The 26,039-nt window shown below is 41.9% G+C and overlaps 1 protein-coding gene across 1 annotated transcript in view; it reads left to right on the forward strand.

The window, feature by feature from the left end:
- Nucleotides 1–25,620, forward strand: part of PDE8A (phosphodiesterase 8A) — a gene marked incomplete at both ends in the record, with an annotated part of 114,389 nt that extends 88,769 nt beyond the window's left edge. Inside the window, 14 exons of the mRNA XM_080351348.1 lie at nt 5,349–5,437; nt 6,715–6,766; nt 6,867–6,909; nt 7,839–7,916; nt 9,107–9,177; nt 9,809–9,973; nt 12,405–12,453; nt 12,700–12,835; nt 14,428–14,626; nt 17,354–17,571; nt 18,415–18,547; nt 23,860–24,024; nt 24,645–24,774; nt 25,514–25,620. Coding sequence (XP_080207474.1) covers nt 5,349–5,437; nt 6,715–6,766; nt 6,867–6,909; nt 7,839–7,916; nt 9,107–9,177; nt 9,809–9,973; nt 12,405–12,453; nt 12,700–12,835; nt 14,428–14,626; nt 17,354–17,571; nt 18,415–18,547; nt 23,860–24,024; nt 24,645–24,774; nt 25,514–25,620 — 1,635 coding nt within the window. The remainder of the gene's footprint in view (nt 1–5,348; nt 5,438–6,714; nt 6,767–6,866; nt 6,910–7,838; nt 7,917–9,106; nt 9,178–9,808; nt 9,974–12,404; nt 12,454–12,699; nt 12,836–14,427; nt 14,627–17,353; nt 17,572–18,414; nt 18,548–23,859; nt 24,025–24,644; nt 24,775–25,513) is intronic.
- Nucleotides 25,621–26,039: the final 419 nt, after the last annotated feature.

Here is a 26,039-nt window from a genome sequence, read left to right on the forward strand (position 1 = left end):
AGAGTGTCAGGGGTTGGAAGGGACCTGGAAAGCTCATCCAGCGCAATCCCCCCATGGAGCAGGAACACCCAGATGAGGTTACACAGGAAGGTGTCCAGGCGGGTTGGAATGTCTGCACAGAAGGAGACTCCACAACCCCCCTGGGCAGCCTGTTCCAGGCTCTGCCACCCTCACTGGGAAGAAGTTTCTTCTCATATTTAAGTGGAACCTCCTGTGTTCCAGTTTGAACCCATTGCCCCTTGTCCTATCATTGGTTGTCACCGAGAAGAGCCTGGCTCCATCCTCCTGACACTCACCCTTTAGATATCTGTCAGCATGAATGAGGTCACCCCTCAGTGTCCTCTTGTCCAGCTCCAGAGCCCCAGCTCCCTCAGCCTTTCCTCACACGGGAGATGCTCCACTCCCTTCAGCATCTTTGTTGCCGTGGGCTGGACTCTTTCCAGCAGTTCCCTGTCCTTTTGGAGCTGTCATTGAACATGTCATAATACCTCACTGGAAGGTGATCATGGAGAAAACAAGAGAGATTTGGGAATGGATGTGTTTGCAGATGCGTCACAGCCCACGCTCAGACGCAGCTGGGTCATCCCGGGTGTCCGCGGGGAAGTGCCGTGTTGCTGACACAGGGCAGGGAGCTGCTCCAGTGAATCACACACGCCATGTGTTGAGGCAGTGATGCGAAAGCACCGATGCAAAGTTACGATGAGTCAAAATGCGTAAATCAGGGGAAGTAACACAAACATTGATCAACAGAAGCTGCGCTCCGGCTGCGTGCGGTTTGCATGTGCATTGCAACAAGAACGTGTCACTTGTTTCTGTGTGTGTTGACCTTTTGGAAGAGATTCCAGCATTAGACAATCGCTTGGATTAAGGTGCTTCACGCCTCTGTTGACTGAAATTATTTCAGTAAATGTGTGTAATACAAAACCAGTATTATGCGGGAGTATTTATTGAATAATAATTCAAATACATTACGTGTGTCAGGCTTTAAATCCACAACATCTATTCTCAAGATATGAAGCGTTCAAATTTTTAATATTTTAGCTTGCTGATAAAAATGTCTTTAATAGCGGAATTATATTTTACTCCATGAATGATAGAAATCTAACCCCAATCCATCTCTTGCCTTGCACTTATTTCACTGCTGGCTCTAGGAATTGCAACTGTGAGGGCTAATGAAATACTGCATATTTAAAGCTATCTATATGGAAAAACCTACACGTTTTAAGATGGATATATTCTGTTTACATGTTTTTTTTGTATTTCCCTTTGGAACATTTTCTATTATGCAATCTATGTAGCCTTACATCACGTACTAATAGAAAAAATGAATTGCAAATCAAATTCTTGCAGGAAATATTTGTGAGTAGAGGTTAACTGTGTGAAGCAACTTGTGAAATGCTGCAGCCCTTTGAAGGTGCTTCAGTTGGAAATCATTAATGCCAAGGTGTTACAGCATCGTCAGAGGTGCCTGACTCTTGCCTGGATCATTCTGACAGGGGGTGTGTGTGTCGTTCTCAGGCTTGTGATCTCTTTGTATCTTAAATTTAAAAGACTGATTCCCTGGTTTGGTTGTTGGCAAAACTTGGACCCGAGGCACATGCCTTTGGAGGTGAATGACTAATGCAATTAAGTGGAAGCCAGAGAAAGTGAGATCCTTCTTGTATTCTGTATATGTGAGGGAAAGAGGCATGAAACAAGGGAATTTTACTGAAAAAAGCTATTTCAAGAGTCTAGTTTGGGAAACTTACCACAGACAATCATGTAAGTGATTTTACTAGTATAATTGATAACTTTCAGCTATCTCCACATGTTTTCATGGCAGCTGATATCACTACTTTGATTTTACAGAAAAATCAAAGGCAGATTAATTACCTTTCCCAAATACCTTATTCCTTCCAGACCAGTATCAGAGCTTGGAACAAAACACGCATCTCAAGTAATACCTGTATGTTTAGATCATGCCAGGCTGAGCTTCTGATCCACTTTGAAGTTTGCGTTCAGACAAGCTCTCCAGAAGCTGCCGAATAAACCCGAAGAGAGAGTTTCTGGATGACTTCACTGCAATTCATTTTTGCAGTCCAATTTTTCCTTTTGTCCCCAGTTCCCTTGCTGTAAGTATCACAAAACCACCTACATGGTGCGTGGTTCGCAGTGAACTAGACTTTCGGGAACTTACACATGGGGCAAACTATGCCAGGGAGAAATGACACTGGGGAAACTCTAGTCTTTAGATGGAATTTAGGAAAATGAGCTCTCACAGCATTTCCCCTCTTCCCTGACATACACAGCGCTATGAGCAAGCTCAGTGTATCCAAACAAAAGTTCATAGGCGTTATACACAAAAATTGCTAATTGCATAGTATGTTGGGATCCTTGGGTTATGATGTTGTTTCTCTTAGCGAATTTAAAAAATCTCTATAAGTTCATTTTTTGTTACTACAGCTGGGTGCAATTTGCAAGAAGCCAACGTTATCGAAAGGCATTTTCACCCATCCACGCTTGAGAAGTTAAAAAACAAGTTGTACTTTCTTAATTCTTCTGTTTCATGATGCAAATTACATCCATTAAGATGCAATGTGCAGTTCTGACTGTAATTCTTGCTGCTTCTGATCTCTGCAGTTTGGCACAAAGCTGTTTATCTGCTTTTTCTAAAGCGAGATGGATAGGTGGCACTGAAGCAGACAAGACATGCAATTCCTTTCACTCCTTGGGAATTATTTGCTTATTATCTTTGCTGAGGGGCTGGGAGAGCAATCAAGCTCCATGATCGAGGTCTGTGGCAATTCCTTCCTAACTCAGCCTTACTTTCTGTGAGGTTGTTTTCATGGCATCTTGTGTTTATTTTGATTTGCTCCATTTTCTATAAGTCACTTGCTGGACCCGTCTGTCTAGCGCAAGAAGCCAAAAGGAAGGCTGAACCGGGGGATTACTCCCTGTGCATATATGAGTGCTCAGTGGATAGATGCATACCATGGCTTGCTTAATGAAGTTTGAAACCTCAGCATTGATTCACTCTGTAAAGGGTGAAACTGTTGGGGTGGTTTTTTACTACGTATGGATTTTGCTCAGCGTTTAATCCCAGCACGCCAGGCCGTGCAGAAGTGGCTGATCGCTGTACTTGTCTGGCTGTAACGTAGACGTGATGACGAGCCTGACTGACAGCACGTCTTGGGAGGCAGCTCTTTCTGCTGGGTTGCTGACAGAGGCGCTGCGAGGGAGCATATGGCCTTCTTAAAATATGTTTAAGTAACGTCCCTGGGAGAACTTTACCTACCAGCAGGAGTTTGGCTGGGATATCTTATTTCTCAGGATTTTGCTGATCTTCTCCTTCACACGTTTCCTGCGACAGTTTTGCAGGTTTTAGAAATTCACAGGTTGAAAAATCAATCTGTTCACTACGAACAACACAATAACCTGCCTTGAAAAGGATGCATTTGCAATGCGAGAATTATCCGCTCTGTACGTTGTGACTTCACCCCTTTGTGCCTTTTCCGGGTTTATTACCTGGGTTAGAGATCGATTCCTCATCTCTTGCTTGTCAGGAAGCTATTGATATGCATACTTTTAATTATGAGAGCCTTGGATTTTGTGGTTTGCTGTGTCTTCATTTGTATTCCTCATGCAGCTCACAGGAGAGGATGTTATGCTCGCCTCCCAATTTGCTGTGCTCAGTTCTCTTCTCTGACATATCCTTGGAAAAGCCTTTCATATTTGTTTCTGCACAGCCTGTCACCAGGCAGCTCTGTGGGCTGGAGTCTTGATTTGCTGGCTCCGTCAACATAAATGCAGAACTGTTCTCTCTGTACCTGTGCTCTGGGCTGTTTCACTGCAAGATCTGTCAGCCTAACATAAATAAATGTGTATCATGTGCCTCATGAAGGATATTTTCATATACATTTGTAAGATCTGTTCTAAAGTCTGTCAAAGTCAACTGAAAGACAGCAGTTGGCGCAGGTAGCGTATATTAAGTGAATATGCAATGTAGAATCAATTACTCATTAATCACGTGGTATTTATTAGATGCCCAGATCAAAATATGCGTGTATGAAAAAAGACCACCAACAACTGTTCTAGGGGTGGAAAAGTGTAGGCAAAATTGGAAATCTTGTCAGCTGCCAGGTTACAGAGGACTGGTTGGATGGTTAAGTAATGTCCCTGGGAGAACTTTGTAATGATTAGCTAATGATTTTTCAGCACTTTGGCCTTTTTCAAAGTTGTATCCTTGATATAAGTTTATAAACATTTGAAACAGCCAGTTTAGCTAGTATTGTCTACTGTGAATCACATAAATATATATTTCCTGAGGTATGCATTTACATAGTCTCATATTTATACTCTTTATCATTCAAAGTATACAGGTTTCTATAGTAAGGTAGAATTGAGCTCTACACTGTTTTTGTGTCTTACTCAAGAAAATAGACAAAGCTGGTAAGAAGAATCCCTCTTGAAAACTAAATTTTGCCCATTGATTTGGCTTGTGCCATAAATCAGTAGTTCTATGAATGACAGAATCAACAATATGCTACATTTCTTTCATGTATTTTGTAGCTAAATACTTCCCTTAGTAGTATTATGATTCCTACTGGAGGGAACACTTCTTTAACCCAGTAAATATGGTTTATTTACATTACCTGAGTTTTGCTAAATACCCCTGTGAGGGGGCAACTCTGGTCCAGGCAGCACAGGTGAGGGAGACCCGGGTGGGCTGTCAGTGCTGTGGTGTGTGCGTCTTGGCTGTGGTGATTGGGAGAAAGGGACATTTCCTAAGCCTCATCGAAACGGAACATGAAGCTCTGCACTAGAAACAAATGCCTTGTTTCCAGAAGAAAAAATTCCTTTCCACCCTGTCTTTTTTTTTTTCTATTTATGAATTTCAGCAAAAACCTATGATACTGGCAATCTGATACATCAAAAATCGTCTAGCTAAATGCGATCCTGAAACCGGAGTGCTTTTAGAGGGGAGGTCAGCAGATGGGAGGCACAGTAGCTATTCTAGTAGGCTCTCTTTTGCTTTAAAAAAGCCAGGATAAATCTTTACCTCTTTTGCAGACTGAACTGACAGTGTGGGAATTTGATGCACTAGGATACCAGAGCGCTTTTAGTCACTGGTATATTTAATGTTAACCAGCGATATGATAGTTGTCCCTCTTTAAGTTCTCTGTGCGTTGGCAGCAACACGGTGACCTAAAGGTTGGTTACAGGGGAGGAATTAAAGGGTAAGCGCAGTTTAACCAACCCTGACTGGTTTTGTGTTGTAAGACGGCTTTCAGTGAAAAAAAAAAGCTATGAAGCTACAGCTGTTCTTCCTGTTTTATCTGAACTTCCTTCCACTTGAATTCTTTTTACAGGAATGGCAAGGAATGTACTATGTGAAAAAGAAAAACGGAGATAGCATACAACAAAATGTGAAGATACTACCTGTCATTGGACAGGGAGGGTAAGTATGAAAGCTAAAGCCATGTTTTACACCTGAATCAAGGCTCAGTTTAGAGCTCAGCTGCTTTCAGCAGACATTGGATTATCTTGTTAATGAGTTTAAGATAAACCTATGCAAGGAAGGGAGCCTCAGACCTCTGCATTTAATTCCTTGGGGAAACATCTACTTTACATGCTGTGTACAGAGCAAGTGAAGTTCTCCTGATTCTCCCCAAAAAGGAGCCAAAGATCCAGATGTGCTCACTTGTGACTCTTAATCTCCTAATACGTGTGCAGTGCAAGTGCAGCCTCCTCTCTTCCCATGTGTTGTGTTGGGAACATCAGGACCTACATCCCATTCCACTGTGCACCTGTCCTGTGTCCCCCCGTGCTCACCTACTCGTGCCTGTTGCAGCGTGTTTCTGTGTTGCACTGTGTGCTTCGATCCTGGTCAAAATTCAAGCACGTCTTGATTTTTGTGCGACTCCCACTTGGTCCCCAAATGGAGCATTTGAAGCACACAGGTGTATGCTAGTTACTGGTACATTTATGATGAGTCCTTCTGTACTATATTGGAAAAGTGGATCAGATTTCGTGCAGTAGTGGCTTCAAAGCCCTCTAAGGCAACATGATCGTTAATTAAATAATGAATTTAAAAGCACAGCACGTTATCTTCCAGACTTGGCCGAGATAATCTTTTAGAAAGGGGTGTTTTCATGAAGAAAAGACCAAATGCAGCTTCTTTGTAGAGTTACTTCCTGAAAAAAAAATGGGGTTTGGGTTGATTTAATCCTTAGAAGTAATTTACATTCTCTACTTTCCATCAACAGAGTCAAAACATATTTTAGCTTAAGATTCCAAGCTTGCAAGACGGATATTACATACATTGCTACTCATGGAACAATCTAAGCCCCTTTGAAGCTGGCTTAGAAGTTTCCTGGTAATCGAGGGTGTAGTTTTCAGTTTGGTTGCTCTATCCCTAAATCCGATGGAAGGTTTTGATGGTTGGACTGCACTGTTTATATCATACCTGAACCATCCTACAGTAGCCCAGAAGAAGCTGGGGGCTGTGATGGGGCGAGCACAGAGTGTAAGAGACAATCTTTGCCAAAGATCCTTCCCTTTTATATTCCCCATCATGTGCAGAACTGTTTTTTTTTTTTCCCATTCCTAGCTGAGCTTTCCAGCCAGAACAGGATTTGTCCTCTATTAACTGGTTGGTCTTACCCATTTTATGTATCAGCACTGAATTAGAGCTGAGGTTTGGATGGGAATTAACACACTGTTTTTTGCCTACAGAAAGATTAGACACTATGTGTCAATTAGTAGACTGTGCAATGACAACAATAAGGTAAGTGAAAACAGTGCTATGCTTGCTTTAGTTTGAACCCTAAATATTACAAACTAGTGGGAAAGTTCTGACTAACTGGATTTCTCGTACCGATTTGTAGGCAGAGAAGACATGTGAACGTGTTCAGGCTGAATCTCAGACAGGTATGACACATCTATACTGTCTTAATAAGCAGAGAAAGTACCTGGGGAGATAATAAAGCCTGTTGTTAGTAATCCGACTGAAAACCACAGTTGCACAGGACAGTCTGAACCGTAGTGTTGACATAGTGATAAGCTGGAAATCCAGCTCAAAAGGCAGGAGAGTAAACACAAGCCCTCTCTACCTACCTCATTTGCTTTAGGAGTGATATAAAGCCACCCACCATTCACAAAGCAGTAGTGGGGTCCCAAGTTGGTATTTTGGTATTTCTGGATTGAGTGTCATTAGAAATAAGAAGGATGCTGTCTAGTCATCGCGTTGCCATGGCTGTTCTGTAGCTGGTGGCATCTATGTTTGCATTGCTTTTACCTGTCTTGTGGGGTATTTGCATGTGAGTGGAAATGGGGATGACCAACACTATCATTCACCCTCATCCCGCATATCAACGCTTCAGTTAAGAGATCCTCGGCATCTGCGCTGTAGATACTTATTAACTGTAGCCGTGGTAGCCCAGGTTGTATCTGTTGGAGTCCCTAAAGGACCAGGATACGTCACCTAGTTTGCTGGCATGCAGTCTGCTCTGGTCCACCAGTTCTTTGTGGCACTCGTCACTTGGATGAACTCAGGTGTGTTGCACAAGTTGTATTCGAAGCTACCGCTGTGTCACGGAGTCAAGAGAGGGACTTTTCCCTCCAAACTGTTAGATTCCTTCTTCAAAAACACTTAGGCATGTTCTGCCAGGGAGCGTGACTGGGTTCATGACAGTGTAATTGAGTGAGAGTTTAAAAAGGAGCTTTTATTTGCTCTCATCTGCTGAAACATTGTGGTAAATGCCACTCGGCCGCCATCAGGCTTTCTCTGAGTTTCTGTTCCTTTAATACACATCTTAGGCACAACTTAATGCCATCGTACAATATCATTTTCTTCACAGATATTCAGACTTGCAGACACAAGGACAGGAGGAAAGGATCACTAGATGTCAGATCCACAACATCACGAGGGAGTGATGGTATGTTAAACAAGTGGATTTTGCTGATTTCTATATATATTCAGATTTTTATGTGCATACATACATACACATATAAGTAAAGATGTATGTGTGTATATATATATATATATATATGTACACACACACATACACACAAATGAAATATCAAGTCATCAATTCATGAACAACTTTACATTTGTCAAATAGCCCCGTTTTCTGCTCTTGAACTACTTTGAGTCTTTTTTTGAACCAGTGGAAAATGGAAGGCAAATCATCTACCGTCCTGCACGGAAGACCTCGTAAATTCAACACAAATACTTTCAAATGTCAAACTCTAAACCTGACAAATTATTGCAGGTCTTACCTCTTCTCTTGATAAATATTTTCTTCTTAATTTTGTTTTCTTTTCACTGTGTTGGGATACTTGCATGATTCTATTCAAGTATACATCATTACAGTCTAGGCAGTCTAGGGGACACACTAGTGAAACATGGAAGTAGGTCTGTGGCAATGAGAATGCAATTGTACTCCAATATAGCAAAAATAGCATTGATTCTTCTTCAGAGCTGCTCAGCACAAAGAGTAACAGAGACATGTCTGCATTTTATAGACGGCACAGCGTAATTATCCAGAAAAATCCCATCTTTGCCTTTTCTTTACAGAACCGAAATTGCTAACTGATATAAAAAATTTGGTTTTCAATTTCCAATGAATAATTGGCCAGAACCTTTGCTGTTTCAATTTTGTATAGCTGCCTTCACTTCAAAGGAGCTTCACCTCAGCTTGGAAGCCGAATCATTACGTCTTGTCATGTTGCATCAGGCAGTAAATGTAGACATATCCTGTAATAACCCAAGTTACCTACTTGTGCCTGACAGTATATACACACACATCTGTATAGTCTTTTAACTGAGTTTTCAATTGAACATTTTAAATAGTTAAAATAAACAAACAAACCACCAAACATTATTTTGCCAGGCTGTTACAGCTACTTATCTCTAATCTGAGATGTCAGCAGTTCAGCAAGCCTCTCTTTGCACCTGTGCATCCCCAGCATAGCAAGCATGTGTATGCATTCCGCTATAGATTGCCTCTGAAGTGCGTAGTAGGGTGAACAGTTCAGGAAATGAATTAAGATTTCTTGACTGAATCCTTCTGTCTCGCCTTGTCGCTGAAATCAGGATACAAACTCTGCTTTGTTTCCCACACAGGCAGCTCACAAAGGCGTCACTCTTCTATGGCCAGGATACATTCCATGACTATCGAAGCGCCCATCACCAAGGTAATGTGCGCTGTCACGAGCCTTTGTCACCTGTGCTGTACTGGAAAATTGGGACACAAGGCCCCACTACAGCACCAGGCTGAGGAATGAGGCAGCGTTGGCCTCGGGGGCAACTTCTTGGCCCATTCCCCGTGCCCGCTGCTGGAGCTCCAAAAAGCCAAAGGCTCTGAACAAAGTTCTCCCAAGCCTGCTAAGCAGAGTGTCAGCCATTGCATGGTCCTTTTTAATGACTTTTGTCTACATGAAGGAGAGACTAGAGATTCCCCTTCTCACTAAGGCATTGTAAACTGCCTTCTGAAACCATTCAAGGATTTGGCAAAAATCAGCTCATTAATAAACTGAGAGAAGCAAATGGGAGAAGGTGTATTAAGTCCATTCAGAGACATATTGAGGCGCTGCCTCGAGCAGGAAAGTCATTAACAAGACTGCTGTCTTTGAGGCCAGGATCTTGTTCCCTGAGCCAGTAGCAAACATGAGTGTTTAATTAACATCCCTTTCAGTTTGATTCTCCCACATGTGGATTAAAGTCGTAGATCTCGTTTATTTGGTATGAGTGTTCCATAGTAATTGATGACTGTCTCTGTTTTCTTAAATCGCTTCTAAATTGAAAACTTGTCTAATGCTAAACTAGGTAATAAACATCATCAATGCTGCACAAGAGAGCAGTCCCATGCCAGTTGCAGAAGCTTTAGACCGAGTTTTGGAGATTTTAAGAACCACTGAATTGTACTCTCCACAACTGGGGACAAAAGATGAGGATCCGCACACAAGTGACCTCGTTGGAGGGTTAATGACAGTAAGTACATATTGTCACAAACAGCTATTGCTAAACATTCAGCTGATTGATTTTCCCGGTTACTTGTTCTTTATCATCTGCGTGTGCTTTGCCTCTACAATCCCAGATTTTCAGGGCAAACTGCATACCTGTTTTGGTGGGTTTTTTCCCCTATATTAATAATGTAGCTCTGAAAATGAGCAGATAGTTGACCGGTGCCTTTGAAGCATTAATTTTGCTAGAAATGGAAAGGGAAACCAATTCCTTCTTCAGCGTGATTCATTTTAGAAAGCTAGAGATGGGAAAGGAAGAAAGAAAGATAGCTAGACATTTGTATTTCTTAATTAGGATTAGACTGACGTGTTTTGGGAACTTTTCAGTGTATAGAAAGAATGTGTTTTCAAAAGAATGCAAAATACATTTTTTGCTGCTATTTCTTGGATTGTATTTATACCTGTAGAGACTCATAGAAAGACCAGAGTGCTTTGAGCTAAAAACATGAATGCTCGCATTTTAAAATACAATCCTGCTCCGCAGAACTGATAATTTAAATAACTAACACAAGAAAAAGACTGAAGAAGGCATGTATTATGTTGTTATGTTATGAAACGAGGAATGTGGGCATTGGGAAAAGAAGCGTTGTACCCAAAGTTGAACAAAGGGCATGTAGCAAAGCAAGAATTGAATTCAAACCTTCAGGGCCTGGTGTCTGACCCTCCTGATAATAACTCGGTGAACGTGGATGAACGTTACCTGTGCCTTAAGGATAAATATCCCCATTAGTTTGTAGGTTGCATATAAAAAGCTACCTCAGGAAAAAAATTGACAGTGTGTTGGGTGTAAAAAGGCTCACAAGAGGTGAGCTGTTATCTGGGCTATCATCATTTCATGCTGTAACTATCAAGACACCTCTGCAGTATCCATCAGAAGGTTTAAACAGGTTACTTATATTTTTGCCATTTGAAATCCTGGAGCAAATATTTAATCATGAGAAACGTAAAAGAGACTTTAAGGATTCCAGGAGAAGACCTGAGTGGCTGAATTTACTAACAGAGTACACAAAATATATTGTTACCTTCACTATAAATATGTAGGAAGAATATTGATACCTGTAATCATTAGAGTCTCAAAGTGAATCATTTCTCCTGCTGGATGCACACAGTCCATAAACTCAACTGTTTTCTCCTTTTTGTGATTGCTGATTCTTAGATACATTTGTATTCTGACTGTATTCAGTCTATGGTTCCAGCACATGTAGGTAACAATACTGCGAAACACAAAGTCCTTACTAAAACTAAAACAAAGGCTATTTTATGGAGCAATAGAAAAGCTGAGAAAATCCATTTCAGAGCACGAGGGTATATGGTATATTACAAGTTTTAAAATTATCTGGGAGAAACATTTTTCCCGCAAAGGGTCTGTTGAAAACAAAATTATATTATTACATTTAATGTTCAAAGTTATGTCTGAGTAGGGAACAAGTAGCAGGTTATTGGATTTGAACTCTCAAGCAGAATTCATGATGGGAAGGGCATTTGGAGTTCAAAGATGGATTTGCCAGATACAATTACACCTGGTATTTCAGTTCTTAAAAAACTAATCTTTGATTCAGCATGATACACAGCATCTGGTGTCCTAAATACTTGTGCCATAGCAGTGCTATTGAGGGGTCACTGAGCCAGTTACAGGAGTAGAACTCCCTTTTAAATCACAAAACTCCAGCCTGATTTACTTACAAATGTGAAAATAAAAATGAGATGTAACAATTCAGTGCAGGCATCGCGTGTTCAGATATAGCATCCACATTCACTTCTGCTATATTTCGGGTGCATAGCACTGTTAGGAACGTTCAGAAAGATTTAAATTTTTAATAACTCTTGTTTTACGTCACGGGCTAAACATTAATATGCAGTAACTAGCTGCTGTATACATCGAAAGAGGAATCAGGATACGGGCCACGGCATTTAGAATTATGAGCTGAAAAGTAAACATTAAGAATATGATTCTGTTAGTTTTAATCTTTCATCTCAGTTTGCACATCTAGGCATCATGCCAGATTGACGCCTAGGAGGCACGGAGTTGGAGAATAAGCAAGCATATGTTATGTTTTGATGGAAGGGAAGCCTCAGAGTCATTCTTGGCCGTGTCTGGTTTGTGACACACGTCCAGAACCCTCGTCCGTGTTGTCCAGACAAAGGTGGGTGTGAGGCTGTCGCTCCACCTGCACCTGAGACGTCTGAGCTTGTACCCGACTTCATATTGTGTCCCGTATCTTGCGGTTTCTCATCCGTTATGAGCTGTATATAAACAGGTAAATCCGACCAGTACACACAAATAAGAGAGAAGTGGCGTTGATGACGGTCCCTAGAGCCATTGTGCTCCTGCTTGGTGTCAGCATCTTACAGACATTTGTACAATACCCTGCATGTAACTCTCAACTTTTATTTAACAGGATGGTTTACGAAGATTATCAGGGAACGAATACATATTGTCAGCAAAACGTAAGTTTTTATTTGGCAATTACTGAGATATTAAAGCTTGTTAAGAAATGTAAGAAACGGAGGAAATGTGGTCAGGTGTTTATTTTTATAAACTTTGTTTTAATTTTATTTATAAGCATTCTTCTGCAGCATTATTGAGCTTTGTAGAAATGATAATTGCCAGGCTTTACTACGGAAAACACGTACATTGAGTAAAATTGTATCTCAGGGTTATTAACAGTGATCTGCAAATACATTCCTCAACAGAAACTCACCAGGTCGCTGGCAGTTTGATCTCTCCAATCTCCCTCAATGACATCCCCCCGCGGATAACACAGGCGATGGAAAATGAGGAACACTGGGACTTTGATATCTTTGAACTTGAGGCTGCCACCCATAAAAGGTCAGTAAACCCAAGAGCTCCTAAATGGAAGTTGCTGAAAACTGACTTAAATGTTTTTAATTTCTCTACGTGTGCTTTTAAAATGGAATTACTTTTATTTTCAAAGGCAAATGTTTCAGATTTTCTTGCTGTCATTTCTAGTTTTGTATGAATCCCTTAAATATCTTCTGTTTCATCATACACTATTTCCTGCAGATTCCCAGTGGATGTAAGTGAAGATTATATATCTTTGATATGGTATAGTAACAAACCAACATCATTTTAAACGCGTTCCTTTTCTGTTCTCAATAATAGAGAAGTTCTGCAAATAAAATTGTTGTCTTGTGGGGATTCAAATTATGCCCAACTACACACAGAGTCAACGTGCTGGTCTTCATTTGATCAGTTGATACAGATCATGTTTTATTTTCTCTCTATGTAATTGGGTAACTTTTATTCCTAAACAGCTCAAATATGTCTTTTCAGCGGAATTCCCGCTGTCTTTCTCTGGGATTAGAGCAAGGTCTTTATGCTCAAACCTTGGCAGGCTACATTTTCTGTATAAGATTAACTGAAGAATATTTACTGATAAAAGGTAGGGCATACCAGTTCCCATCACAGAACTTTTCAAAAGCAGATCAGCAGTTCTGATAGACTGTGCTTCATTAGCAGCAAATGCTCCCACTAAGACTGTAAATTGATCTTTGTGTTTAAATCCTTGTTTTTATTTGCTGATGCCTATCAAAAGTTCTCCTGGGGGTCTAGTTTCATGTATCGTGCTTTGTCTTAGTTTAAAGCTTCTATGAGACACTAATTTGGAGGCTTGATCCTGCAATTGATTGACTATCTTAAGCCCTCATCAAAATCTCAGACCTGTAAGAGCTTTGAAATATATTCAAAAATAGTGTCTAAGGAAGATATCAGGTTTTTAGTTAACATATATGCAGTTAATTTTTAGACCATGGTTTTATGAGCTAAAAACAGTGGGAAAAAATCCGGTTTTAATTTTTCTTCAAAGTGATTTTATTGTAAGTGAAGAAATTGCACCCAGTTACTTTAGCATGTTTTTTGCTTTACAATGTTCCCTTTTCTAATTATATGCTATAGATACAGTAATTAAAAACAAAAAAAAAGTCAAAATGTAGTCTTGTCTGTGTGATTTACAACATTTAATATACACATTGCAGTAACTTAAGAATTAATTATCCCAGCCAACATGCATGAGATCAACAGATAGGTTTCTCTGTTCCTGTTGATTGGAGAGATCACAGTGGGACAAAAGAGGCACTTGTTGCCTGTCCCATTATTAAAGGTATTGTAAATATGATTGCTTCCTGCTGTGTTTAAATAAAGCGATTCATTTATTAAGAGAATTAAAGTGATCTTCAATGAATCACAACTATGAATTATGTTATTAGTATTGTCTTCAAGTCCAAGCAGATATATGGTAGTAAAGCCAAGAAATGGCAAAACCTGGCCCAGCCATTTGCTGCCAGAACACCTTAATCTGACATGTCCCTGGTTAAAAATGCTCTATAGATTAATCCTAGTTATACTATATCATATTCTTTCAAGCTCATTTGTTCTGAAACTGTGTTTCTTTTTCTCCACAGGCCTTTGGTTTATCTGGGTCTCAAAATATTTGCTCGCTTTGGAATCTGTGAATTCCTAAACTGTTCAGAATCAACTCTGAGGTCGTGGTTACAAGTTATTGAAGCCAACTACCATTCCTCCAACTCCTACCATAATTCTACTCATTCAGCAGATGTACTACATGCCACTGCTTATTTCTTGTCTAAAGAAAGAGTAAAGGTAAGTCCACGTTTATAAGAAACAGTGTAGGTGAGAAGTACAAATGCAATCAAAGGAAGATCTCTCTAAAAAAGGTGCCAAGTGCCTTCCAGTTTAGCAGCTCCGAGGTGAAAGAACTGGGCTGCTTTACATGAGTTCTAGGATCTCTCTTATAGAATGTGTGGAAGGATGGATACTAATATTACGGGAATCAAGGTATTCTTGGTGGGAGAATAAGAAATCTCCTTTTAAAACCTTCTTACAGTTAAACTTCCTCAGATGGGTGAGCAAATGGCATGATTATTTTTGTGGTGGTACATACCATATACAGATTTAATGTAATAAACCACCACATCTTACGCCTCGTGATGGTAATTTTGCAGAAGGCTCCCAGGACAGTATAGACCATAAAATAGGTTTAGTGCTTCCAAAGCCACATCACCCACTGGACAAGATGCCCTGAGGCTTAAAGAGACTGCATTGGAGAAGAGTATTGAAACACATTACTTCTCAAAGTTACGTCTCGAAGAGACGAATTAGAGACACTGACAACCAGAATAAATCAGAGCAAACTTTGTTCTCGCATGCCCAGAGGGCAGACTGGAGAAGTGGAATTAAAACAGTGCTTGCATGTGTATGCGGTGGAGTGGTAGGACATATTTCTGAGCTGCATTTTTGGATAGACTTTTCTATCCCGAGTTGGCCCGCCTAAGGGTAGTGCTAGTGACGGGCACCTGGCTGAGACATTTGTGACTGTAAACAGGCTTCTGACAGCTCATTAAAACTGTAGAAGTCTCCTAACCTGGAGCTGCAGCTCATTAGTGTGCTCTCCAGAGGCTGACTTACAAATACGATATGCCAAGTGGGAATAGAACTTCACTGGATATTTTCAGCCCCTGATTTGCCAGAGGTTTAGCTGGTCTTCCCAAGAATATCTATGAAAACCAGACAATATCTGGACTCATTTCAATGCCATAGAAGCATGACTGCCTCCTCCCTTTCCAGAATGTTATTTCCATTCCTCTGTAGGCATAGGAAGAGAAACAAAATGTTGTAGCAGCAGAAGGAGCAGGATCAAAGTTCAAAATTCTCCCTTTATCTTTTCAAAGTTACAGCCCAGCTGCTTTTGTGTTGTTTAGAGTTCGACTTAACCTAAATACAAAAGGCCAGATTCTGCCACTCAGATTCACACTGAGACAATTCTTTTTCGGTAAATTGAACTCTGTTCTTGCCTGGCAGTTTTTTCTGTCTCCCAAATTGCAGCAGTATTATCGGAATCATTTCCACATCTGTGCCACAGGAGTAAGGATGGCAAATTTAGACTCCTTTACCTCAAACTGGGGTAAAGGTGCTGTAAATCCCTGCATAGTTTGTTATGTCAGACTCAGGAAAGAGGTGTGAGATACACTGCTGTGGTCCTACAGGTCAAGTATTGTCCAGTTTCTGGCCACCTCCCATCTGTCTCAGCCAGACTGAGCACTGCTCAGTGTGTCCTTCTGGGGAGAACCTGTTCTAAAAACCTCTCCTAACTTCATCCCACAAAAATAGAATCCAATGAGCAGCAGCTGAAAGCAAGAAGCTAACATGTGGCAGATAGCATTGCAGACAATGCGAACCATGAACCTAGAGTAGAAATAATTATTTGCCTTTTCTTGTTGTCCACAAGACGCTCTTGACAGGCCTCAATGAATAAGATCTTTGCTCCATCAAAGTGAAGTCACCGCATTAATTTGGGAGGTGTACAGTACGGTAGGGGTTGTCTTTGTACCTACCAAGTCTAACCATCCTGAATGGTACTGACAAAGCCAGGAGATAATTTGGACCTTAAATTCAAGTTAATTGGAATGGAAATTATCTGCCCTGCTCCCAGATCCAACTGGGAACATTTCTGCTCCTGTGTCTCTTTCATTTTATTAAAAATTTTAACATAATTGTTTTGCATCTGCGATCCCTTACAAAAAGCCCAGTATAAACACAGCATATACAACACATTTATATGATGCTTGGTTCTTTTTCTCCTTTATGCTATTAATACAGTATTAAAACACTCAAACTCAGATAGTTCTGTATTTCATTATAGAGTAGATACAATTAAACATAAAGCAATGACCAGTGTAAGTAGAAATAAAGCACGGAGTGCAGCATGCTAAGAGAGTCAGAATTTGACACCGAAATTACAGAACAGAGTATCATGGAGTTTTCCCATGGATGTAAACCATCAAGTGTTCTTCATAGAATTCATATTAGCTGTAGCCCCAGGACTCTGTTATTATTGAACTAGATCTATGGGAAACATTCCTTAGAAACTTTAAATCTAGCCGTCACATAAGTGGAATGTGATTAGGACTAATTAAGTATCCAAAAGAAATGAAGGGGTCTGCTGGAAATGGAGTAATTTTTAGCAGTATTGGTCTTTTTTTCCAAGCCAAATACCCTGGCTCCAAGTGAAGGTGGTTTCTTTGTTGTTAGAAAACACGAACTCATTTATTACTTTGCGTTTGTTTAATTGGATGTGCTTTGTCAAAGGTGCAGCTGAGGCAAAACTGAAGAGGCACAAAGTGGCCAAAAAAGTCATGGAGTGTTCAATGAAGCTTATAATGAATTTTCCATTGCTCTGCCTAGAATGTCTGACCCTTACTGATCTTCAGAGTTCTGGCTTTTGTTCCTCAGCAACTTGGCTTAATCTTATGGACAGTGTAGGGTTTCTAATGAGTCTGCCAGAAAAACTGAGCATCCTTCTATTTTCAGCAAACTTTGGATCCGATTGATGAGGTTGCTGCGCTCATTGCTGCCACAGTCCATGACGTGGATCACCCAGGAAGAACAAATTCTTTCCTGTGCAACGCTGGCAGCGAGCTAGCGATTCTCTACAACGACACTGCAGTGCTGGAGAGCCACCACGCTGCCCTGGCTTTCCAGCTCACCACCCAGGATGACAAATGCAATATATTTAAAAACATGGAGAGGTAAGCTTAAAACCCAGGGTCCTTTGTCTGCCCATTAGCATCTCTCACTTTCTTCCATGTAACAGAAGATAATGCAAATAAGCATCCTAGAGGAGGGCAGTGCCTTGTGGATATATCTGCAGCCCTTATAGAAGTTTGCTTCTAAACCAGTAGAGGGCTTCTGCTTGTTCTGCATAGACTTAGGAGTAATCCCATGGTTTCAGTTCCTTCCATGAATAAAAAGGTAGATCCTATCTAAGGGGTTTAGTGTAAATCTGAATGTTAGCAAGTCTAGAAGAATAATTTTGTGTCGTTGGACGTAGAAGACAAGCTACGGCTGAGTGGGTAGATGTTTGTTGGGTGGAACAAGGATATAAAGAGTCACAGAGCAGCAGTTAAAAATGAAATGCCTTGTTGCTCTGGGAAGGATAGTGAAGGACCTGTTCTTCTTCCAGTCTAAAAGGGCATTTAGGGCGATGATGCGGCCATTGCCTCAGTCCTCTAAAAACACAGGAGAACAGCGTTGCTGAAAACATGGCTGGAGGATGAGCCACAGCCGAGTGTCTGTGCTGGAAGCCTTGGGGACGTGCTGGTGTGGCACGTCCTGGCAGCCTTCCTGAGGAGCTGCTGTCTGTCCTGACCGGCTCTTATGCTGTTTCTCCTAGAGGTCCAGTCATGCCTCTAGCACGTGTGTCTTGGCACACCAAAAGGTACTTCATCCAGCGTAGATCCCGAGCCTTTCTTACTGTTCTTTCTTTCCCCAGCACCTCTCTTCAATGGAAATGGTCTGTAGTGTTTTTGTTAGACTTGTTTTAGCAAGTTGTGAACTAGCCAGCATTCTTAATTGTTTCCTTCTTTAAACAGGAATGAGTATCGAACCCTTCGCCAAGCCATTATTGACATGGTCTTAGCAACAGAAATGACAAAGCACTTTGAGCATGTCAACAAGTTTGTCAACAGCATTAATAAACCCTTGGCAGCGCTAGAAGAAAACGGGGTAAGCAACACTGCAAGTCCTCCTTAAAATGACTAGGCAGGGACTGGGGAACCCTGGCAGCAGGAAATGCCCACATGGTGTTCTGAGAAGGTTTATCAGAAACGTGGAGAGAGACTAGAAGTGTCTTTCACCTCTGGGTTTGAATCCCTTTCTGCTTAACGTGGTTGTCACACATTCTCAGGATGAGTGAAACTCACTTGGATCCTATTAATATTGCAGCGCTATGATGTTGTACTTGGGACCAGAAGCTTGGCTTGTGTATTTTCCTGTTAAAAATGTGATTTTGATGAACCCAGTCGCTCCCATGGAGGGAGTGCTAGTGGCAAGAGCCACTGGTTGTTGGTCCTTTCTGCAAAAGTGCCAAGATTTGCCTTCGGAACAGAAACTGAATTACTCCCTCACAACAGGAGAGCAGCATCAGGGCTGGTATATTGACTGCCAGATGATGCATGCTCTGGAAATGAGGCCCCTCAGCCTTCAGCGCTGCCTGGCAGCATTCGTGGGGTTTCTGTCTGCTTTGTTTTTTAATCTTTAAAATAGATGATAGTAGCATTATGTATCATATAGACATAATCAATAGCCATCTGGAACCCCGTGGACACAATGAAATTGCCTGTTAAGAGCTCATTCTGAAAACCCACACCAGTTTCAGTAACAGCCTCAACCAGCAGTTTTGTTGCCAGTAAGAGCAGCGTATAATTTTGTTGGAATGTTTTTTTGCAAAGAGAAGATTTTCAGAAATGGTTATAATAAAGTTTGCATCGGCAGCAATGTCCTGCAGGAGCTGTTACGGTTTTCTGTGTTTTCTTACCATGTTTTTTAGAAAGCCACATTTATGACTGTTGTGCGTAATGGGGGAGGAAGTCTTTTTATTATCTGAAGGCTGGAGAGCAACGGGTCTTGTTCCTTCACCCATCAGAAGCAGATTGGAGCTTAACTGGAGGGCAGTACCTTTGTCCACAGGAGGATATGCTAGAATTAGCTTTGTTCTTGGCACCCAGCACTACTAATGAGAACTATGTGAAGCCAAAGTCCCAGTAGGATTCTGGTTTTACTGGCTAAACTAGGAGAACAGCTGTTAAGTCTGTGGTTATGAAGTATTTTTCCCAGACAGCCTCACGGTGCAGAATGTGACTTAAAGTCACAGACAGACTAATCCTGTTGATCTTTGAGGGTGCTGTGTTCAACCTTGTGTAATTATGAAGTTCGTTGCACAGGATGGATCTACATTTTGTTACAAGTGCCTGTTCCCTGCTACCAGAACCTAGAGAAGACCAGAACTAGTTGGTGCACACATTAGTCCTTAGGTTGATCATTTAATAGCTAAGCCATAACAAAGGCTTAGCACAGTTGGTCTTCTACCTATTACAAATAAAGCAAGCACAGTGAAAACCAGGCTTAAATTGTGAAGTTGCTGTCAGAGGTTACCAAGTGACAGGACTACCACCGTCTTTTCAACATAACGACTCTGTTTATATGCACATGGTGCCGTCAGCCCTTAGTGCTTTCATCGCGTCCTGTTTTTCACTGACTCTGTTTTGAGTTCCAAGCCCCTTCGCTGCCCGCTGTCTTGTCCTCCTGTTTTCCCTCCTCACCCACCATTGTGCTCCTTGGCTTCCCTCCGGCTCTTCCTCCTCCGTGTCCCAGCACTGTCTTCCTCACTCAACAAGTCCCCTTTTGTCAGCATTCACCCCTCTTCCAGTTCTGGTTGCTCATGCGCCCCCTCTCTCCTTCACAGTTCACTTTGTGCCACTCTGCTCCTCTTCGCCTTGTTTGCGTCCAGTCCCAGGCTCCAGCAATCCCAGTCTACGCAAACCACAGCTTTTTTTTCCTCCAAAGCTTGCAATTTGTCAAGCAGATTTTCGCAGGGGTGGTGACTGGTTTACCCCCAAACCATCCCTCTGACTGAATTCCAGGTCCTCACTCGTAAAGATGCGAGGGTATTAAAAAAGTGAAAAACAGCAATCATTTTTAACAGCAGCATGAAGAGTCTGTTTCTCCTGACCTCGTATTTAGAAGCCACCAAAACATTTTTAACTGCAGTTTTCAGGAGGAAAAAAACGATCTTTGCCTGAGGCGGACACCTGGTGGGGAAACTTCAACCAAACAGTTTAAATTGGCAGTTATGAACAGTATTAAACAAAACCTTTTAATGTGAAGTGTCAGCCTGCAGCCTCGCCTACAACCCTGGTTGTACATGATCAAGCTGTTTCATTGCAGACCTTTTTTTTAAACATCTGTATGTATTAATTTACGATTGTGGAATTTTCCACAGAACCAGTTTTGCGTAGAACGGTTTAAAGAAATAACACACCGGTATGTTTACTCCATTTTTAATGGAAGCATAAGGCCAGCAAAATGGATTCAAAGTTGTGAGGCCAAGCATTTCTCTGCTCCATTCCTTGAGTGTAACAATCAAGAAGACAAGAAGAGGGAGCAATACAAGCAAGAGAGGCGGCCAGGAAAAGGCAGGAGGCTTTGCTGTCTGTGCACCATCGTCTGCAGATGCAGGAGCTGCTTTATTCACCCCACTGCTACCCTGCTCCCCGCTCGGTGCTGCCTGCATGTCGGCTCACCAGAGAACCTGTTCTCTCAGTACTCCTGAGAAAGGAAAGGCTGAGGGAGCTGGGGCTCTGGAGCTGGAGGAGACTGAGGGGTGACCTTATTAATGGTGATCAATATCTAAAGGGTGAGTGTCAGGAGGATGGAGCCAGGCTCTTCTCGGTGACAACCAGTGATAGGACAAGGGGTAATGGGTTCAAACTGGAACACAGGAGGTTCCACTTAAAGATGAGAAGAAACTTCTTCCCAGTGAGGGTGGCAGAGCCTGGAACAGGCTGCCCAGGGGGGTTGTGGAGTCTCCTTCTGTGCAGACATTCCAACCCGCCTGGACACCTTCCTGTGTAACCTCATCTGGGTGTTCCTGCTCCATGGGGGGATTGCACAGGATGAGCTTTCCAGGTCCCTTCCAACCCCTGACACTCTGGGATTCTGTGAAGGACGAGGCTTGGACCTGTAAAAACAAATACAGTGACATATAGAAATCAAATGTTTAATTCTGCCTTTGATCCCCTGGGGCTGAAGGGAAATAATCTGCTCCAGAAGGCAAATTCTGCCCCGGGAGGGGAAGAAAGACAAAGGCTGTATAACTTCTATTGAAAACAAGACGCAAAATGTTTCCCTTCTTGTGGTTGGGAGTTTCTCATTTCAGCAGGTTCCTCCTGAAAGGCCTGCAGTGTGTGAGTGGGTAAGCCCAGTCGTGTACTGTGGTCATTACTCGCGGAACAGCGCTGATCCCCTTTCCAGCCTGGTTGTCTGTCCGGTTGCACAGCAGCGTGTGTTTCCTGGCCGGGTTTCCAGCCATGGCAGTGACTCAGTGTAGTGTTTGCAGGCTGAGCTGCCAACCGTGTGTTCCAAATGGGATAGTTCCACTTACTTTTTTATTTATTATTTTTATACGTATTTGTTCAAAGAGCCACGCTGAGAAGCTGCGCTGTTTGTTTCCTTTCTTCTTTTGTTTCATAAACTGAAAAAAACCCACCCTTTCCAGCTCCAGCATCCTTTATCCTCCCATTTCCCTTCATGATGTCACCTAAGCCTATGACAGGAAGCCACCATCTGACATGCAGGGACACCTCTGCACTCTGAGCAGGATGCTGGGACTACGCACAGTTAGCACATTTTATTCCCAAGACATCCGCATCCAGCAAGTGGAACCGTGCCCTTGGTTTGAACGGATCACGGAAGCAAACATCCTTTTTCGATTCCTGGTGATTTACCTACGAGGACACTCTCTGCTGTCCAGAACTGAATGATCTCTCATCATTTTCCATTCTTAATTTTTACACCCTCATTGTGTTTCTGGAGCTTCCATCACTTCACTTTGGCTTTCTCATACGTAGTTTTGCCATGCCTTTGGAGATGTACGCACCCCACTTTTGTTTCCTCTGTATTTTCCCTTCCACATTTCTCAAAATGAGGGAAAATAAATGTTCTGGGAGTCTCACTGTGGTAGGAACTGTGGAGCTGGTGTTTCTGTACCAGGATGCCACCAAATAATATATTTTTAAAATTATTGTTAATTTCTTCCTTCATGAAGAACTTTTTCCCTACAAGAACTTTCTTCTGAAAAATATGTCCTAATAAGAGATCAGAATGTTTCTGCTGCTTTATATCTCCCTCTTCGTACTGCAGGAACTGCTGGCACATTATTATTATTATTATTATTATTATTATTATTATTATTATCATCATCATCATCATCATTATTATTACAATTATCATTATTATTACTGTTATTACTTCACTGCCCTGACTATAGACCAAGACCTTGTTAGGTGCCAGGAAAGTCTAATGTATTTCTTGCTTTCAAAGGGTTTCTATTCCAAGTAGACTGTGTTGTGAATTTCTATAACTACCTATCCTGAAAGAGTGGAGTAATAATGTTGTACTTATACATAATTTTTTAAGAGATTTTGGAAGAGACTTGGAAATTTACTTCATCAAAGCTCCACAGAAAGGAGCTTCTAGCCTGGATCATTGGAGCCTTTACTCATTGTAGCTGTACACCGGCTCCAAATACAGAGTACCATTGATGTGCTTTTATGCGCAGCCTGGGAACCAAATATAAGCTGTGTGTGGGCTGAAAACTTTCCTAGACTTGCAGAGGCAAGCTGAGACTACTCGGAACCATGTTTCTAATATATGGCTTTAATACTGACGAACTCTCAGCAAGCAAAATTCGCGGTCAGGTCAGAGACTGATGGACCGACACGGCTCCAGGGGAAGGGAACGAGCGTGCAGTGTGGGATCTGCCTCTCCTAACAGCAGCGGTGCTGTCGCAGTGATTGATGCTCATGCTGACGAGGTTTGCGTGCAGATGATGACCGTGCATCTCGGGTCAGTCCTTTTTTTAAAACCAGCGCTTCCACTCTTGATGTGCAAGTCCATTAATCCTTGGATTTCAGCAGGGAATTACATTTCTCTGGCTACAGAGTGCTCATAACTATGTGTGTGGTGATGAATGGATCCTCTCCACACTTTTAAGGAGGCAGAGGGGGATTAGATGACTTGCCCAAAGATGTCCAAGAGATCTGTCACAAAGACAGTGACTGAATCCAGAAACTGGAGTTCAGCGCTAGTTCAGAGCTGTGGCTAACATTCATAATCCCCCTATACATTTGGTTGGATATCGAATATGGTATCTGGTAGCAGGACTGATCCGTGCTGAAAGCATTCCCAGGGCTCAAAGCTTTTGAGTAAGTGCGCAGAGATCTTGCTAATGGATTGGTTTTAATTCTTGAATGTTGCAGAATAATGGTGACGGAGAGTCAATCAAAACTGTTCTCACGTCTCCCGAAAACCGTATCCTTATCAAACGCATGTTGATAAAGTGCGCTGACATCTCCAACCCGTGCAGGCCCATGGAGCAGTGTATCGAGTGGGCAGGACGCATCTCCGAGGAGTACTTTGCACAGGTAAGGCAGCTGGAACGCGCTGCTGAGATCCCATCAGCATCTCTTTAACGGGGAAAAGAAGGGTGCCTCAGGAACAGGGTCATCGGGTCCTGTTAGCACAGGAGCAGCACTCCCTCCAAAAAATGCTGTAAGACCTGTGCTGAAGCAAGGTTTTAAGATTAAGAGAAGGAGGAGGCAGAATCATTATTACAGATGATAGACCAAATACCCCAATTGGGACTTGGTACTTTGAGGTGGGGAGAAAGAGGTTAAAAAACCATATTTTTGCCATCCCTGAGTTGTACAGAATGTGGCTTCCATCAGAGATTGAGAATAGCTGAGCATCTTTTATCTCCAGTCATAACTCAGTAATGTGTGAAGCTCCTTAGGCTCAGCTCTGTGTGCAGATGCGGAAGGTCAATGGATCACTTTGTGGGAAACACTGGAAGGCACTATTTGTCTGCTGAAACCTAGACAACCAGGTGCTTGAAATTAAATCACTGCTTCTTCAGATTGATTCAGGTTCCTCTGTTTATTTAGCCATTGCATGCTCTAGTCAGTGCCAGACAATCCGCTGCTAAACGAAGCCCATTAACAGAATGTGTCGTAGATGAATAATCGCAAGAGTGGTTTTTTTGCAGACTGATGAAGAAAAGAGGCAAGGGTTACCCGTCGTGATGCCAGTTTTTGACAGAAATACTTGCAGCATCCCCAAATCCCAAATATCATTCATTGATTACTTCATCACCGATATGTTTGATGCCTGGGATGGTAAGTAAAACTCTGCTATACTTCCTGACAATAAGCATTTTGAAACTACTGTGATAAAAAAATCGCTTTCTTATTGCTCCTAAAGAAAGGGGGAGAAAAGGGAAGATCTCTGCAGTCCAAGTAAGCTTAATAACTTCATTATTGCTTAGAAGTATTTTGGTACTGCTACAAGCCATTCTTCTGGATTCTCTTTAATATATTAGGTCCAGGCAATGTTTAACTTTCATCTCTGTAAGTGGAGAACAGGACGTATTCTCCTTGATAGCACTTTGGGCACAGTCGTTTTGTCCATGTTAATATCAGTTATTCTTCAAGACAAATTTCTACAGCCTGGAAACTGCTTGGGGGAGCAGCTATTTCCTTCCAAGTGCTGCCTCGGCGGTAAAAGTGGTCAGAAATGTGACTCTCCTGAATGCCAGATCATGACATGTGACTGAGATTTGATGAAGTAGAAAAATTACAAGCATAATTAGCTGTGCCCCTCCTGGAAAACTGGATCCCTTTGCTGGGACTTGCAATACCCGTGTTAAGTAGACTTACAGAACGGTTGTTGGTGGCCTGAGCGATATGTGAGTGATGAGAGCTATAGAGCCAAAACCATTTTGAGTATCGGTATGACAGATTTCAGCTTTCCTATTTAACACAGCTGCCCAGACATTTCAAATGATATTTAAGCCAACAGAATCATGCAACTGTTTCAATTCTGCAAACTAAATACACTCTGCCCTTTCTTCTCTAGCATTTGCAGACCTGCCAAATTTGATGCAGCATCTGGATAATAACTTTAAATACTGGAAAGGACTAGATGAAAGGAAGCTGCGGAGCCTTCGACCACCACCAGAATAGCAATTAGACCATGGTGTGTGATTTGCTAACCAGACGCATATTTATTCAAGCTCACTTTTATTGGTGTGATTTCAGATTTGTTTTGGTCTCTTCAGTATTACAGTAAGGCAAGCCCCTGCGCTTGGGGAACTTTCACATTCGAGAGAACATGAGGTCAGCAGTTGACTTCCACAAACCACCACGTGCGGACTCCAAAGAAATAAGCCTATCGAGTGGAATTACACTGGATTGCCGCAGTACTTGTACTGAAGAGGGTTTATTAACGAACATATTGTCGCGGTATCTTCATAGCAGTGCGTGAAGCCAGAGAACCTTGAAGAATCCCCATGAGAAGGACATTCGCTAGGAGATTTTGCTTAATCCTCAATCCCGCAAGTGAAAAAGAGATGTCTATTGATAGAGACTCACAGCTTCTCTGA

This window comes from Nesoenas mayeri (genome assembly GCF_963082525.1).
Source record: "Nesoenas mayeri genome assembly, chromosome: 11".
Taxonomy (NCBI): Eukaryota; Metazoa; Chordata; class Aves; order Columbiformes; family Columbidae; genus Nesoenas; species Nesoenas mayeri.